We start from the raw sequence: 15,885 nt of genomic DNA on the forward strand, positions 1-15,885 counted from the left end.
GGATTGATGCTGCGCGCAGTCTTTCAGTTGTGCCGATATCGCAAAAGGCATTAGTCAAGTCAAGATTTGCGTACATCGTATGGTTTCAAAGTAACATGCATTTCGTCTCCGCCTCAATGGCCTGCTGTACGCCTACAACACTGACATCCGTCCACACCTATATAGTCATCAATATATCATGGTCTTGCATAACTAGGCTCCAACTACGTCTTTACCTCCCGGCTTTCCTCTCTCTTAACTCGGAAAAATGCGAGCTTTGCGAATCGCCCCAGTGTGGCCCAGAAATGTCTTCCGGCTGGATGTTCTATTATCCTCTCTAGGAGCTTCACCACCGCAGCCCTGACGTCCTGTCTTGGATGGAAGAGGCCTAGGCTAAGATAGAAAAGCCCCGAGTTCGTTTCGGGAATGACGCAGAGGAGCTGCAGGACCGTATCGTACTGTAACTGCTCGCCTGGCTTGCGGTCTGGATCGTTCGCTATAGTGAGAGATTGTGAGGTCGTGGTGGTGGAAAGGTCTGTGTCCGATGGTGAGGGCGAAGGCTTGGGCCCGCCAGCTTCTTCGACGCAGCGGGCAAGCGCCAGGTAGATGGCAGCGGACTGATCATGTGTCAACTTTAGACAGCGGAGTTTATCATGCTGGTGATGGAGGTCGATGCCCCGAACGGGTCGCTTTTCCCACTGTCGCGCCAGATCCTGGATAAAACTGTAATAACTCCTTGTATTCCTCCACCCTTCCACACGGTGCACGTTCGCCGCTAACTCCCGCAGTTTCGAAATCTCGTCGGGCCAGACGAAGCCATGACCAGAGACCCCGTAGACGTTTTCTTCTGTTTCGTGGGAGCCGACGAAGAGTGCGGAGGCGCCATAGACGGTCTCCTCGAAGGCGGCGGATATGCGGGCAAACTTAAGAACCCATGACCGCCATTTGGCACGGATAGCATTTTCGCCGTGGCGATTGGCAATGCTCGCTACAAGGCTTTCCATGAAGTGTGTATCTCCTGTGGGGTCGGCGGCTTTGTCGCTTCCTGATGGATAGATTCCGACGGGTATACCTTGACTCTGGAAGAACACTTGGCCTTCTGTTGGTTGAGGCAGTTCAATCTTGTTACTAATCTTCATCCGCCCAGTCGGAAGGTCGCATAACAGATCCCACCATTCAGGCTTGTATGAGAACGCAGGATTCGTGACACCGGCGATGAAGCCGGGGACTTTGAGAAGATCGTCGACTTTTGTCAAGTCGGTATAGGGGAAAGCATGGCGCACGAAGCCCCGCAGCATTCCACCCGATGCAAGGGCACAAGCCGCAAGAACTGCTTCAGCGACTTCACCGGAAGGTCGGTTATGGCCGAGGAAGATGATACGTTTTTGCGTGAGAAGAGCATTGACCAGCACAATTATAGGATGCGTATATGCCCCGCTTGTCGTCAGGTGTGGATGGAGCGCAAAAGGCTGTGGTTGTGTCGCATGAGGCGTAGAGAAGGTCTGGATGAGCTTAATGAGAGAGAAGTCGCCCACTGTCTCGGGACTCAATGCGGTAGGTACTTTGATGGGAACGGGAACGCCGTTGTATAGAACTTTGGACTCGAATTCGTGGGTATCTCTGGGAGGTGCGTAGTTCTTTCTTTGGAGGTCGGAGGAGGACGCTGATGGAAGAGAAGCTCGCTCTGCATCTTCAGCTCTGCGCTGTCGTATCATCTGCTCGAACTTTTCGATAAACATGTCTTTGGCGTCGGTCGCTTGTAGGACGAAGTTCTCGAACATGGAGAGTTTGGGGAGCAACGACAGGTCCATGGTATTGAGCGCATTGTAGAGAGATGCAAGCGTCTCCATGACTGGGGCTCGGAAGTACTCTTCAAGAGCAAGTAGTAGTAATGGTTTGTAGATGTGTAGGAAGGGGTGTCGCGTGCAGATGGCCATGGCTTTGACGATGGCTCCTCTGCAGAGGGTGTCAGCAAACAAAGCGTGCAGCGATGTTCAAAACGCACCTTTTCACGGTATTGTCCTGTTTCGTGTTTACCAGGTTGAGCACATAGACCAGCGGCGGGCCATCGGAGTCCATCTCGTTTTCACTCTCGGACGAGGAGTCGTCGTCGTCCGGCTCATCGTACTCCTCTGCGCCGGCCGTGGTGTCGTCCCCATCGGCATCATGATTTTCTTTCCGCTTGCCCTTTCTCCGCCTTTCCCTCCGCGCCTCCTTCTCCTCCTCCTCCGCACTTGTGTCCTTGTGCAAAAAGAATATAGTCCAATCCTGACTCCGCATGTGCGTCTGGTCAGGCAACATGAGCTCTGCCAGCATGGTCTCATCCCCGCTTATAGGCCCCGGATACTGGTGCTCCATGACCGACCCGCGGTCAATGTCAAAGGAGGCCACGAGGATGTACTCGACATGGTTCTCGATGGAGTCGGCGGGGTACTGGGAGCGCAGCCGCGCGTGTCTTGTGTCGCCAAAGGATGAAGCCTGGGACAGTTCGTCGATCGAGACATCGTCTTCGCGGACCATTGGTGGCTGTGGAGAGCGTGGCGGCCGCTTGTTCTCATTGCGCAGGGAGACGGCCGAGGGGCTTCGCGACGGAGGGAACGAGGAGAAGGAAGGCTGGCGCTGGAGGCCAGGCTGAGCCGAAGCTGACGAGCCGCCGTTGGCGCGCAGCTGCATTACTTCAGCCATTATAGGGTTGCTATCACTATCACAGTCTCAGGCAGGGCATGGTGTGATGGCGGGACGTGGAAAGTAGCCCCTCGTCGCGCCGGACTAATCCACGAGTCGCGTTTCAGGAGGGATGTAGCCGATCGGAACTTCCTGGAGCGCAGCGCGGATATCAGTTCATGAGACGACAGCGGACATGCAAGAGGCTTTCGCATGGGCCTGTTGCATGCACGATGCCGAGCCTGGAGCTGACGAGCGCGTGGGGGGCACTGTGAAATGATGTGGGCCCCGAAGCGTGCATGTGCAAGGGTCTCTCTCTATCGATAAACGGGGCCTGCTGGCTTGGTGTTGGGTTGCTTGGGAGACATTGGCCGGCGCGTCAACACCAAACACGCTGCATCACCGCCCACATCGGCCGCCACAGCCTGGAATCGCGCGACCACCATGGTAGGTAGACCGGCGTGAGATTCGAGCTCCCAGCCGCTGAACTGCTGCAGTCCACAACACCGACCCCGTACAAGCCGTCGCCGCTCTCCTTCAACAGCGCGCGCACCTCGCCCTTCCGCCGCCCCAGCACGCTTGCACAGTCGCCCGGAAACTCGCCGTCCACCGCCCGCCCGACCACGCCCAGCAGCTCGCCGCTCAAGCCGACACCAGACAACACCCCTCTGCAGACACCTGCACCCTTGCGCAAGCCCGCCGCAAGCAATGCGTCCCAGAGACCGCCTTCGTGGCTGAACACGCGTGGAACCTCGCTCGAGCCGGAGATTCCCAAATCGCCGTCGCGTCAAGTATCCACGTCCACCCAGCACACCATCCGAGCTTCGAATACCGCCTCGATTGCAGCACGCTTCGATGGCGGAGCGAGCGCGCCTCCGCTCGAGCGGACCACCAGCAGAGAGCTCCCCGTGGAGCGACCCTTCGAGCGCACCTCCAGCAAGGACCATTTGCCTGCCTTGTCTCGGCCCGCCAACATAGATTTCCCCCCGCCGCTGCAACCAACACCCCGACCAGCCATGGCCCCGCGAACAAACTCCACCGACGCCCTGGCCAGGATCCCGCCTCCGCTTCTCCACAGCATGCGCGAGTCGTTTAGCGTCATGGACCGCGACAACAGTGGCTTCGTAGATGCAGCAGATGTTGCAGAGATGCTCTCACAGCTCGGCCTCAGCGCCACGCCGTCTACGCTTAGTTCGCACTTTTCGGATGGTGCCAAAAACATCAATCTGGCCACGTACCTCAACACACTTTCGGATCTGCTTTCTGGGCTCTCGCATCCAAACGAGCTGAATGCGGCCTTTGAGGCCTTTGATGACGGGGATGACGGTCAGATTGATCTCGGCGAGCTGAAAGATGCTCTGCTCCACACGGCGCCCGAGCCTGGCGAGCGCAAGCTTACCGAACGCGAGATTGACATGGTTGTGGAAGGCTTTAGTGGCCGGAGGGCCTTTGGTAAGGGTGCAAAGGGACTCGGACGAGGCGAGGTGTTCAGGTATCAGGAGTTCGTGGCTAGTGTCACAGGCGGTGGCAGCGCCGAGAATGGAGGCGGCGCGGCCGCACCTGCTTAAGGTAGGGAACGTATGTTAATGCTGCATCGGGACGGCGTTTGGAAGATTAATGAGGGCATGGAGTTGGTTTCAGGGGTGCCATTGCGGCACAGGAGTATCGATGAATAACCAACATAGCAAGCAGCAATAGGGAGATTGGACATCCTCACAATGCACACATGAAGTCTAGTTGAGTGTGATTCAATGTGTACCCTTGGAAGATGAAATACAGTGGCTGACAGTACCTGGCCTTCATGGTTATGAAATGTCAGGATGGACCATGAGATAATAGATCTATAATCGTGTAACACATAGAGAGTTCCTACAGGATGAGGCTTGCTGAACTCCAGTATTTTGTGTCAGCCGCTGTGACAGGGTATCATTGACGACCAGCCTGCTAACTACCACGCACGTCTGCTTGTCACCGCCAGCTCCATCAGCATCAATGACACTCGTCATTTCACCCAGCACCTTCCGAGCCCCCACTGTCTCTTGATGTCGGCGAAACCATGCTCGATTGCCTTTAGCTTCTTCTCAAACTTGTGTGTTGACACCGTCTTGTTCTGAATATCGTCTCGGAGCGCCTTCAAGGTAGCTTCCCCCTCGTCATTGCGATCGCCCTGAATCATTTGTGAGCGGTTTTCAAAAAGAAAAAAGGTAATTTCGAAAGTGAAAGTGCAGATGACTTACACACAGACACTCCAACTTGGCGTCACGACGTGATGGGAGATCGAGGGGTGCTGTGGGGGTTTATCCTCTTTCGTACCCGAAAGAGAACTTCCCGTGGCTAGCTGCAGGAGGCGAGTCACCACTGCCTGATCGACGAGGCCTGGGAACTTCGTGCAATTATTGAGGTCGTGACCGGAGGCTTGATGCATAGGGCAAAAGAGGCTGGCTCGATTGCGGTCGCGCCTGTCGCCTGAACGTGAAGAGCCGTTACCGAAGCCGCCGCCACCGTAAGGATTGCCGGGTGGGAGAGAGTACGTCTGTGGAGCTGTGTCAGCATTCCGAATACGAGAGAAGCGTTCACTGGGAACATCTTGAGCACCAAATTTGCGTGCATTGTGGATGCATGCCGTACTCTGCGAAACCTGGGCCATGTCATGGGGAAAAAGACGCACCACGGAAGCAAATTCCATCATTGTGTTACCTTGGTTCGAACGGTTCGTGTCATACACCTTGTTCTTGTTCGAAGCGAACCTAGCTTCAAAGAAGGGAATTAGTTTTCTTTGGAGGTGAGATGCTCGATTATCATTGTGTGGTTCCTGTGCTTGGTGTGGCCTAACGCGATCCTGGCTACACGTTTTAACGGTCCATGTCCACGCAAAAAAAAAAAAATGGCAAAGGAAAGACCTACTAGTCCTATCATGGAGATCTATCTGCTTCCTTCCGAGCCCGCAATTATGCTTCGAACTAGTCTAAATGTGGTAAAAATACTTCGGCGGACTTGAGGTCAATGTGGATGAAGCCAGGAAGATCGTCCTCCCTAGTTCAAGAATAATCTGAGGGTATATGCGGGTACATTCCATGTACAGATGGCGCATTAAAGGGTTAGAGTCGGGTGTGCTGCGTGCTGCGTGCTTGATTGTGCGGCTGATAAGTCTTGCTAACATGTCTACGCTTCCTCTCAACGGCCACTGGAGAGACTGCTACACCAAAGACTTACTCTCGCTTCATTTAGACCGTCGAGGGTTCGAGCGACATATCCGTCTGTGAACCACTGTCCACAGCCTTTGCTTATGTCACTGCAGTCTGCACACCCTGTGATGCCTGGTGCACTCCCTCAGGATTGTTCAGGCCTTGAAACGTCCAATGATAGTATTGACCATCATGTCCCTCAAAGTCTAGGTCAAGTTTGCGATCGTTCTTCATTATATGTACAGACAGTCCATGTGCAGTTGCATGCTTTCCAGGTTTGAGCTCGATGGTGCCGTCCTCGTGGTTTATTGCAGTCTCTGAGTAGTTGGTGGTGTCTACCGTATTTGTCTTCGGAGAATGCTGTGGACGGACAAGCGTATAAGTAATTTTGCCTTGAAGTTGGAAGAGGTAGGACTTCAGACCAGATTGAGATATCTCCTCTAGCATCGTTGTGGAGTGGTGGGGATCCGAGATGACACGTCTGTAGACTGTGGAGAGGTATTTAGAGGAGGTTGAGAAACGAGCATGAATTTTGGCACCTAGACTAGTGAACTAGAAGCGGTAGCAAGTAATAGAAATTGCGGTGATTTGAGAACGTTGGAGGGGTTTGTGACGAGGACAAGTAAGAGAGTGAGGTTTAGAGCAGAACCCGGCAATCAATATACCGCTTTGAGACTGAGTTGAGTGAGATAACTGCCGATAATGGATGTTCCATAGTATAGAAGAAAATCACCAGTTGCCATCAAGGCGTATCCTGGATTCAACGCTCGAGAGACTTGTGCTTATGATAGTACAGCTATATCTTGTCCCGTTTACCTTGAGCACAACGTTACCGAGACAGTATTACATTTTCCCTCAGCTGCAGATCAAAAGCTTTTAACGAGATCTCATCAAGTCCGGAGTTCATTTTCATGATTGCCTGATTGTTGGTTTTCCAACCTTGCTAATGGTACGTAGGAGGCTTGTGCCGGCCAATATTGTTCGCCAATTTTTCGCACTGCAAAGGAAGTTGGGGATGGTAAATGGATCTACGAAGAACGTTTCCATGTAATTAGAATGATTCGTTTGGGCTTCACATGGTATCGCGCTGTCCCGTAGCGTTAGCGAACTTAGCGCACAGAAAAGTCCCCAGGCCCACCCCCATGCTTCAAATTGACATAAAAAAATATTCCTGTGTGTCACAAGCATTGCAGATAACCTATTTTGAAGTGTCATAGGCATTCTAGTCCTTCTGTGGAGATTGAAAACCCTGTGTTTCCAATTTCTCACCTGTCTATGTACTTCTTTTTGCCTGAATACGCTCAATTCACCACAATAACACGGTGGTATGGTCAAGTGGTACGACGTCGCGTTGTGGTTCAAATACCGCGCCAGCCTGGGGTAGGTTGGCCCTCTTCTGAGAGGATTTCAATGCTCTGTACTGACTGTAACAGTTCGATTCCCAGTACCGCCAAACAGTGGATTCGCTTCTTTTTTGACATCGAGACCTTCTTTGCATCTAAATATTGCCTAGAAACATAGTTCGTGGGTACTATGGGCGCTTAGGTACTCTTATTCCGCGGGTCCGCTAGGCGCACCGGATTGTCTCGATTTACTTATCACTTGTGCACCCATTACCGATTCACTTCTTTTTGTTCCGTATGATTTCTGCACCTCTCAAACGTTTGATGACATTGTCTGTGGACATAAGCAGCACTCGGGGACTCTCTAGCCCGCCGCTGGCTGGGCCCTCATAGTCGTCCTCATTTGCTGATTACCACCATCACCACTTTTCAGAACCACGGGTAATTAGGTAAACGCACTGTGTATATCGAACAGAGCGCTTTTTATAGGTCTTTGGACTTATGCGAGTTTGTTCATGGTCAATTGTCTCCAAAACGCGGAGGGCCCTGAACTCGCGCTGATGCCGAGATTCATAGATCAACTGAACTTTAAAGTATTTCGTAGAACAGCCGCTGAATCATCGAGTGACTTTCTAGACTAAAAAATGTATCGAAGGACAGTGTGCTTAAATTACTTGCAGTGATTAAATCGCGACCAGCCTGTCTTTCACAGCGCTTCGGCCCTTCGGCGGGGTATGAAGCTTGGGAATTCTATATTTGTTGTCATTTGGACTGTCACAAACGATCAGTCGATTCTAATCTTAGGGAGATCATTCCCATCTTTCAAACTCTTCGTTAGCGCTGAAAGCGCGCCCTCCAATTCATCCATGCCTTCCGCCCCACCTCTTTCCTCCACTGTAACAGCCAGCTGTTCATACACACTCGCCACACTTCGGAAGACATTCGCACTTGCTGGCCAACCCCCTTCAAGCTCAAAACACTGCCCTATCTGATTCATTTCCTCAACCCATCTGTAGGCTTTTGGTGGACACCCAGTAACGCCCTTCTCAGCGCGGACCTTCGCACTGGGATTGTACTCTGAGATGTAATCCTGCAGTTCCGGTAGCACACCAAGCGACGCCGCTGTGGTAAAAGACTGGAGTGCCAGAGCAGTGAAGCCTTTGGATAGAGCCGCGAAGGTACATTTGAGGCCGGAAGCTGTGCCGATATCGGCATTCAGGTAACGCGTATTGAGGGTGTCGGCGAGTTCGCGTCCGGCGATAGGCGCGTCGGAAAGTGGATGGGGTCCTGACATTGGGATGCCAGGGCGCTTCCAACCTCCTGTGTCTGGGGTGGGGGATGGAGGACCTCCGATTATTCCGCCGTCGATGAATCGGATCTTACACTGTTAGCACAGTACCAGCTGAAGCGGTGGTATTTCTGACTTACTCGTGGTTCTTGCTGGAATAATTCACTTATGTTTCTGGCGGTCTCCGGGGACACCGCATTCAAGTCTGCATAATACAGTTGTTCTTTCTTTCCAGTCCTCGGGTCAACTTCGTGATTGAAAATATTCAAGATACGCTCTGCGGTAGCTTTTGCATCTCTCGGAGGTACGATTGATAATATGTCTAGGTGAGAGGCCCAAGTCAGTCTAGTGCACCAGCGGGGAATGGTGAACATGCATCACGACCAGACCTTTCCAGGATGCAACCTCTAAAACGGCTGACGAGACAAGATTTTCCAATGCATACAGTACCAAGACAGAGTTCGGTAACACAACGTAATCAGACCTTTGTTCTAGCACCGTAGTCGATACACTCGCGATCATCGAATGGTTGTAAGATACCCACAATGTGTTTAATTGGAATACGGCTCACAGTCTGCTTTGGCAACGAGCTCAGAATCCGACGAGGCACACTCGATGGATGCAGATTTGGCACGTTCTTGCGTCGCGAAACTCCTATCCCCCACATTGGTGATAACATGAAAGCCATGGGCTAGAAGTAATTTTGCGACCCCAAACCCCATCTGGCCGATGGAAAGGACTCCTACTATAGCCTTGGGAGTGGCCATGATTGAATTTGAACAAACAGCTCTAATGTGACCGAAAGTCAAAGATGGTGAGCCAAGCGATGATGGAGGCGGGAGGGTTGTTGCCTGCGGCGCGTGGATGGAGACATTGCGGAGGTTCTAACCGAATGGACGGTGGCGGGGCAAGCACGACTTCACACGTGCAACAACCATCGCCAGGTGAATACGGAGTCACACAAAAGAAATGTATCGGAGTCTATTTAAGCCAAACGTATATGCTACGTGAAGTCTACGATTTCCACTTGCGCTATATCCACGCTTGACCGCTGTCAGGTGGCATTGGAATGACCCTGTGTCTACTCACTACTGCAGACAAAGTACAGTCATCCATACAGCAAAGAAGATATTCTTTGCAGACACGATGCGATGAGCAGCCTCTTGAAATGTTGACCCGCTTTGCCAATCATAAGTGCATCTCAGTCGCTGCAGTCCGCTTTGCTACGCAAGTGCAAACAAATCTGCATGGTACTGGCAATAGCCGTTTTGAGGTTTACTTGAGATATCTAGAGCCATGTCCAGGACAGAATGCTTCGCTTGCCGGATGCTATGGCCTTGACAGCAGGTGATAGGCCTGGTCACTCGCTCGTCTTCCCATCTTTCACGGCGCAATAGTGAAGAGCATGGTATGCTTAGACTGGCACCATTGACATCACCTGCCAGAAAGCGCCAGAGCGCACGAGTCGTGTGGAAATAGCAGTTGACGCGCCTTTCACGGCTACTGACAAGCTTTCTGCACCTCCACGCTTGGGTGGCGAGTCTAAGCTTTTCTCGGACTAGCGCAACCTAGCCCGAGCGGGCACGGCCAACCTCAGCAGGAGATACCGTGGAGTCCCCATCGCAGACACGCTTCCACACGTCTGCTGTCGCTTCTGCCGCACGGCTGACGAACGCGCTGCTGTTGCGCTGCACCGCACCAACGCGCAGGAAACCCCGCCGCCGCGCTCGCGACGTCTCCACGCGTTGAACCCCCCGTCCCGCATCCAGGAGAGCGCGCCCTTCGTCGACCTTCGGCTGGACCCACATTCTTCCAATGGCGCCGCTGCCCGGCACTCCCAGACCACGCGTGAGGAGCTCCGGGCGACCGCTCAACAAGCGAACCATATCCGATTCCGCGCCTCCACTCAAGAAACGAAAATACATACCGGGCGGGCCTGGAGGAGGCGGTAGATACGTCGACGAGGACGGCATCGAGACACCAGTGGGCGGCACAGGACCTGGCGGCTACGCATACATTGGACCCCGAGGCCGCATCGGCCGCATGAACGCTGAACGACAGGGCCTGCCTCTCGACGCGCCCTCGCCCTCATACTCTCGCCCTCGACGCGAAAGACCGCCGGCTGGGCCACGCTCCAGTTCGGCCGCCGCCGTCGCCGCCGCAGTGGCGCAAAACGATGGATACAAGCCGCGCGAGGAGCGCGGGTGGGAAGAATTTCACCAGACGTTGGACATCGACCTCGAACTGCCCATATTCAGCGCAGACCAGGTCGATGGAATAAGCCCCCCAGACTCTGCGCCCGGCACGCCCGTGAACGGTTTTTCGACCGGCCAGTACGCAATCGACAGTGGGGTGTCTGCCCATTTCGAGGGTGTTCGCGCCCAGCAGCAGGCTTCGCAAGATGCCACCACCACAAATGGCCTCCAGCTGACCCCCAGAAAACGGGGCCCAGGACGACCGCCCCGCAAAACCGACTCCATGCTGAGTGGATTAGGCTCGCCGCCACGACCGCGCATCAATCCCTTGCCGACTATGAATCCAAAGGAGAAATTGAATCTTCCCAAACCCTCTACTCGTCAAGTGGAAACTTTCAAGGCATATGAAGAGAGTGAAGCTGTCAAGATCAATTACGTTGACCGGACAATGGCAAGCATTGGCTATCAGGAAAGCGAGATCTTCGCGAAGCCGGAGAAGGCCTTGATTCGTGTGCCTGAGGGATCGATCGAAGAGGATTTGGACCTAACCTTACAATCAGAAGGCGATGGCTCGAGCGCCGTCGGCGTTGGACGCGTGGAGTACGACATGGACGAACAGGACGATCAGTGGCTGGAGACCGTCAATGCACAGCGGCGAGATGAGGGCGTAGAAGCCATCAAACCGGCAATATTCGAGGTCACCATCACACAAATTGAGAAAGAGTGGCATGCTCTAGAGAAACGTAGGATCCTGCGTCGCTTCTGAGTTGCAAATGGCTAATCCGAGTCCAGGTATACCTAAACCAAATCCGAAACCTCCTCAAACCCACCGACCACGATCAAGCTCAGCAGCTGCAGTAAATGGAGAGCCCGCGGGCCAAGGTGACGAGCAGGACACAAAGTGCGCTGTCTGCGACGACGGTGACTGCGAGAACACCAATGCTATAGTATTTTGCGATGGTTGCGACCTGGCAGTGCACCAAGAGTGCTATGGCGTACCATTCATACCGGAAGGACAGTGGCTATGCAGACGATGTCAGTTAGTGGGGCGTGGAACCCCTGTCAGTGAACAGCCGGTACGTTCTATTCCTTGCGCGTCGAATGCACGTTACGCTGACTATTACAGGGTTGCATCTTCTGTCCAAACATAGACGGTGCATTCAAACAGACCACTGCCATGAAATGGGCGCATTTGCTCTGCGCCATGTGGATTCCTGAAGTCTCATTAGCAAACACGACCTTCCAAGAGCCAGTGCAAGATGTTGAAAAGGTACCAAAGACGCGATGGAAGCTGGTATGACTCTTCGTAAAAATGCTCTCTGATGTCGCTAATTCGGGTTTAGACGTGCTATATATGCAAGCAGAAGATGGGCGCATGCATTCAATGTGGCCACAAGTCCTGCTTCGAAGCGTTCCATGTGACATGCGCGCGCAAGGCTCGATTATGTCTGAAGATGAAATCTTCCTCATCTCAAAACCCACATGACGCTAGCGTTTTGAAAGCCTACTGTGACAGACACTCACCGAGCGACTGGCGCCGGGAGAACGACGTGGAAGGTGCGTTAGTTGAAGCTAAGTACTTCTATCGACAGACGATGCGACACGTTCGTTGGGGTGACAGCCAGGCTTATGCTTTGTCGATTGGCTCTTCGCACCCGGTCCCATCCGTGGAAGGCCTGGAGGAAGACGACGGCTCCGGCAATCGACGCAGACGTACAGGTCCACCAGTGAAATCTTGGCGACTTCCATCTGGAGCTCCAGTCGTACCCCACGCCGTGTACCACAACGTAGAAAACTCGCTCATACGATTCAACGTTCGTAAACGCAAAGAGTTTGTCCAGGAGGCTTGCAAATACTGGACACTGAAACGAGAAGCGCGGCGTGGCGCAGCCCTGATCAAACGACTTCAACTTCAATTGGATGCATTCTCATCAATGGAAATCACTCGTCGTAACTTTGCTGGCATGGGCGCGGTCGGCCGACCCAGACTTCAACGCCGCATCCAGTTTGCAGAGCGTCTTGAGGATGACATGGAATCGATTCTGCTTCTATGCGAATCGGTCAAGAAACGCGAGGCCGAGAAGCTCAAGGAAGTCATGATACTAAGAAGCATGCTTGATGCTATGTATTTCCCAATTGCGCCGTTACTCGAACCGATCCTTGAGCGAGCTGCAACGTGAGTTGTGCTTCTCCCGTCAAGATCAATGCATTGCTAATATATAATTGCAGGTACGACAACAAAGACGTCTTCAAAGATGGCCTTCTGGAACTGCAAACTAGGCTTGCGGAGAAGTTTTACACGTCTGTACAAACCTTCGGCGAAGACATAGTGGCTGCCTTAAGCTCAGTCATTGGCTTTGCTGCCATTGCGGACGTTGGCGATGCCGAACAACAGCTTAGCGGCGTTGCTCACGGCGTTCTAACTACCGAGCAAAAGGAAAAGAAGAAGTTGGCCAAGCGCATCATCAAGGGTATTCAACCTTTGTTCGATGATGCGATGCACAAAGAGTCGGACTTGGCTGGCAGACCGTTTGAAAGAGAGATCCCGAATCTTGAGGCGATACTTGAACAGAAATTACTCACGCGACCACCTACTGCGACTGGTGCCAATGGTGTACATGCGAGTATCGAGAACGGGGCCTCTGGTGGTGCTGTCCAAGCCACAAAGACGATGATGGACGGGGTCGCGGCCAAAAGCGACGAATCAATTGCGCATGCACCTACACCTGAGGAATTATCAGAAGTCCACCGTTCTGCACGGGATGAGGCTGCCGACGAGGCTGCGATCGCTGCTCAACTTGGACAGCACACGATGCAGGTGGTTCCGGATACTGATGCCATGGATGTGGATGACGCTCAAGCGAACAACACAACCGCAGCACCGCCCACACCCCCGGGATCGGATCAAGATTTGCTTGGCCCGATTCATCATGGCGGCATACCTTGGTACATGAAAGAGTTCGATCCTGAAGGGACAACCGTATACGAGGAGCGCTGGCGGGGTCGAGACGTATTACGGGATATGAGCGAAGAGTTGAGTGAATTAGACGACGAAGAGCTGAATGGCCTTGCCGGCTCTGAAGGTATGATTCCAGAAGCAGTTGCCTCGGAGCAAGAAGTAGCACGAAACAAGCGCAACAGAAACCGTGGCCTTCGGTAGCACCCCGAAGGGAGCGAAGGTGTACTTGATGTCTGTTCATGATTTGACGGCGCGAGCGGGGCTTGTATTACTGTGTGCATTTCGAAGTGTACACATTAGGGTTTTTCTGTTATACCTGGTTCTGCTTGGAGGATTTTGTGCCAGTTTGGACGTGTTTCGCCCTGCAAGGGTTGCACAGCACTATTAGCGCGGATGCATTATGTTTATGTATAATCAACCAGAGAGGTCCCTCTCAAAGTAAGCAACACTATGTGTCTGACACGTAGCCAATGCCACCGTGCAGGTGAAGGGCTGACGCAGTAAGGATAATAACGATAATGATCAAAGACGAGGCGCGGGACGCGGAAGGCGCGAGCGCTGCTGACAGGGTGTGAAGAGCCCGTGACCCCGGTTGCTGCTGCCTCACTTCAGCTCGCGTGGCTGCCGTCTTTGTTTCCTTCACTCACCAACACGTCGCTCTCTGGACTGCAGCCATAAATACCGCCGCGCCGCCTGCCGCGACCTGTTCTCCACTCGCCTCTTACCCACCGACCCTTAGCCACCGCGCCTCTTCCCTTTACGGCAGCCTAGCGCAAGCCTTGGGGTACCCCTTGCGACCGGCTGCGTAGCGTCGATCAGTCACCAAAAATTCCACTCCGCTGCCCAAGAGACTAGCATCAACCCACACCTACCCATCATCCAACAACATGGCTTCGATGGAGTACGAGTCCGAGCAACGCGGCTACGATGGTATGTCCTGCGCCTGCGCTTCGCTCGCTGCTCGTAAGCTTACTGACACGACGCGCAGACGAGCCCCGTGGCTATGATCGCGAGCGTAGCAGATCTCCGCGCGCCGACCGTCGCGACCTAGATGATTCCCGCCAACGCAGCGCTTCGCCCATCAATCGCGATAGCCGGTAATTGCAGCTCCCACCCTACCGTCGATGCAGCAGTACTGACAGCACACAGCGGCCCGCCCCCAGACTCGCGCGACGAGGACGACAACAGCCGCAACCCTGGCTCCAACCTCTTCGTGACTGGCATTCACCCGAGCTTGACCGAGGAAGAGGTCACTCGGCTCTTCGAGAAGTATGGCGAGGTCGAGAAGTGCAACATCATGCGTGACCCTCACACCAAGGAGTCGCGCGGCTTTGGCTTCGTCAAGATGGTCACCTCTGACCAGGCCGATGCTGCCAAGGAGGGCCTCCAGGGTGAAGTCCACCAGGGCAGGACGCTGAGCATCGAGAAGGCCCGTCGCGCTCGACCCCGTACCCCAACTCCGGGCAAGTACTACGGTCCGCCCAAGCGTGGTGAGTAATTCAGACTGTGCATTAAGAACAGAAGCTAATAGCCATCAGAGTTCGGCGGTAGTGGTGGTGGTCGTGGAGGTCGCGGAGGCCCTCCCCGCTACGGTGACCGTTACGATGACCGTCGCGGTGGTGGTGGCTACTCTGGCGGAGGCGGAGGCGGATATGGAGGCGGCCGTCGTGACGATTATGGAGGCGGCTACGGCTACCGAGGATCTCGTTATGAGGACCGTCCCTATCGCCGCGACCGAGACGACTACAGCTCGCGTGGTGTCGATCGCTATGCCTCCCGCGACGACCGTTACGGCGGCCGCGAGGAGCGCCGTGGCGGAGGTGGAGGATACTACAATGAGCGCCCTCCTCCACCTGCCGGTGGTGCTGGTGGCTATGGAGACGCTCCCCCTCCTCGTCAGGATGCGTACAGTGGTGGTAGTGGTGGTGGTGGTCGACCTTACGAGGACCGTGGTGGTGATGAACGCTACTCCCGCTAGACGCCTCGCTGACCCCATCAGAACCGAAATAGTTCTGAGTTGTGGAGCACAACACAGACTGAGCGACCTCTATCCAGATGTTCTGTCATCAGGCATGAAGGCACGACTGTTCGAACACTGCATTGCTCCTTCTGGGGTAAATTGTGTACTGAACTTTTCTGCCATTCTCGACTCTTGTCTCATGTAATCCTATACACTTTTGCGGTTCGGTATAATACGGCATCACGGCACAGTTCGGGGTTTAGGTCGACAAAAGCTCTTCAATAAGGTTCACGGCGCAAGTAGCATACTGAA

General features: G+C 53.8%; 6 protein-coding genes across 6 annotated transcripts; 3 read left to right on the top strand and 3 right to left on the bottom strand.

The window, feature by feature from the left end:
• Window positions 1-203: 203 nt before the first annotated feature.
• CC84DRAFT_1185973 (spindle pole body interacting protein) lies at window positions 204-2,664 on the bottom strand (the record flags this gene model as incomplete). Its single annotated transcript, XM_018180833.1, has 2 exons — window positions 204-1,935; window positions 1,985-2,664. The coding sequence occupies 2 exons, from the start codon at window positions 2,662-2,664 to the stop codon at window positions 204-206; spliced, it is 2,412 nt and encodes an 803-aa protein (XP_018037200.1).
• Window positions 2,665-3,042: 378 nt separating this feature from the next.
• On the top strand, window positions 3,043-4,416 carry CC84DRAFT_1163135 (EF-hand). The gene is made up of 2 exons (XM_018178185.1): window positions 3,043-3,090; window positions 3,141-4,416. The coding sequence occupies exons 1-2, from the start codon at window positions 3,088-3,090 to the stop codon at window positions 4,209-4,211; spliced, it is 1,074 nt and encodes a 357-aa protein (XP_018037201.1). The 5' UTR covers window positions 3,043-3,087; the 3' UTR covers window positions 4,212-4,416.
• Window positions 4,417-4,493: 77 nt separating this feature from the next.
• Window positions 4,494-5,744, bottom strand: CC84DRAFT_622667 (uncharacterized protein). The gene is made up of 4 exons (XM_018186925.1): window positions 5,548-5,744; window positions 5,312-5,482; window positions 4,881-5,176; window positions 4,494-4,810 (listed from the first exon to the last, which is right to left on the bottom strand). The coding sequence occupies exons 1-4, from the start codon at window positions 5,557-5,559 to the stop codon at window positions 4,777-4,779; spliced, it is 513 nt and encodes a 170-aa protein (XP_018037202.1). The 5' UTR covers window positions 5,560-5,744; the 3' UTR covers window positions 4,494-4,776.
• A 2,211-nt stretch (window positions 5,745-7,955) lies between these two features.
• On the bottom strand, window positions 7,956-9,226 carry CC84DRAFT_1088259 (6-phosphogluconate dehydrogenase C-terminal domain-like protein; the record flags this gene model as incomplete). The annotated part of the gene is made up of 3 exons (XM_018174249.1): window positions 7,956-8,555; window positions 8,600-8,781; window positions 9,031-9,226. The coding sequence occupies 3 exons, from the start codon at window positions 9,224-9,226 to the stop codon at window positions 7,956-7,958; spliced, it is 978 nt and encodes a 325-aa protein (XP_018037203.1).
• Window positions 9,227-10,086: 860 nt separating this feature from the next.
• On the top strand, window positions 10,087-14,058 carry CC84DRAFT_1163139 (uncharacterized protein). The gene is made up of 5 exons (XM_018178186.1): window positions 10,087-11,397; window positions 11,447-11,730; window positions 11,781-11,948; window positions 11,998-12,830; window positions 12,884-14,058. Exons 1-5 carry the CDS (start codon window positions 10,275-10,277, stop codon window positions 13,812-13,814), a joined length of 3,339 nt encoding a protein of 1,112 aa, XP_018037204.1. The 5' UTR covers window positions 10,087-10,274; the 3' UTR covers window positions 13,815-14,058.
• Window positions 14,059-14,500: 442 nt separating this feature from the next.
• CC84DRAFT_1174750 (RNA-binding domain-containing protein) lies at window positions 14,501-15,591 on the top strand (the record flags this gene model as incomplete). The annotated part of the gene is made up of 4 exons (XM_018180112.1): window positions 14,501-14,543; window positions 14,602-14,710; window positions 14,763-15,103; window positions 15,152-15,591. 4 exons carry the CDS (start codon window positions 14,501-14,503, stop codon window positions 15,589-15,591), a joined length of 933 nt encoding a protein of 310 aa, XP_018037205.1.
• Between the last annotated feature and the right edge of the window lie 294 nt (window positions 15,592-15,885).

Source organism: Paraphaeosphaeria sporulosa (assembly GCF_001642045.1).
Source record: "Paraphaeosphaeria sporulosa strain AP3s5-JAC2a unplaced genomic scaffold CC84scaffold_4, whole genome shotgun sequence".
Lineage (NCBI taxonomy): Eukaryota > Fungi > Ascomycota > Dothideomycetes > Pleosporales > Didymosphaeriaceae > Paraphaeosphaeria > Paraphaeosphaeria sporulosa.

Coding starts and splice junctions, on each gene's coding strand:
- CC84DRAFT_622667 (XM_018186925.1), bottom strand. Junction 5,177..5,311: donor TGATGGAATTTGCTTCCGTG/GTGCGTCTTTTT, acceptor ACAGCTCCACAG/ACGTACTCTCTCCCACCCGG. Junction 4,811..4,880: donor CCAAGTTGGAGTGTCTGTGT/GTAAGTCATCTG, acceptor CAAATGATTCAG/GGCGATCGCAATGACGAGGG.
- CC84DRAFT_1163139 (XM_018178186.1), top strand. CDS start 10,275: ATGGCGCCGCTGCCCGGCACTCCCAGACCACGCGTGAGGAGCTCCGGG. Junction 11,949..11,997: donor CAAAGACGCGATGGAAGCTG/GTATGACTCTTC, acceptor ATTCGGGTTTAG/ACGTGCTATATATGCAAGCA. Junction 12,831..12,883: donor ATCCTTGAGCGAGCTGCAAC/GTGAGTTGTGCT, acceptor ATATAATTGCAG/GTACGACAACAAAGACGTCT.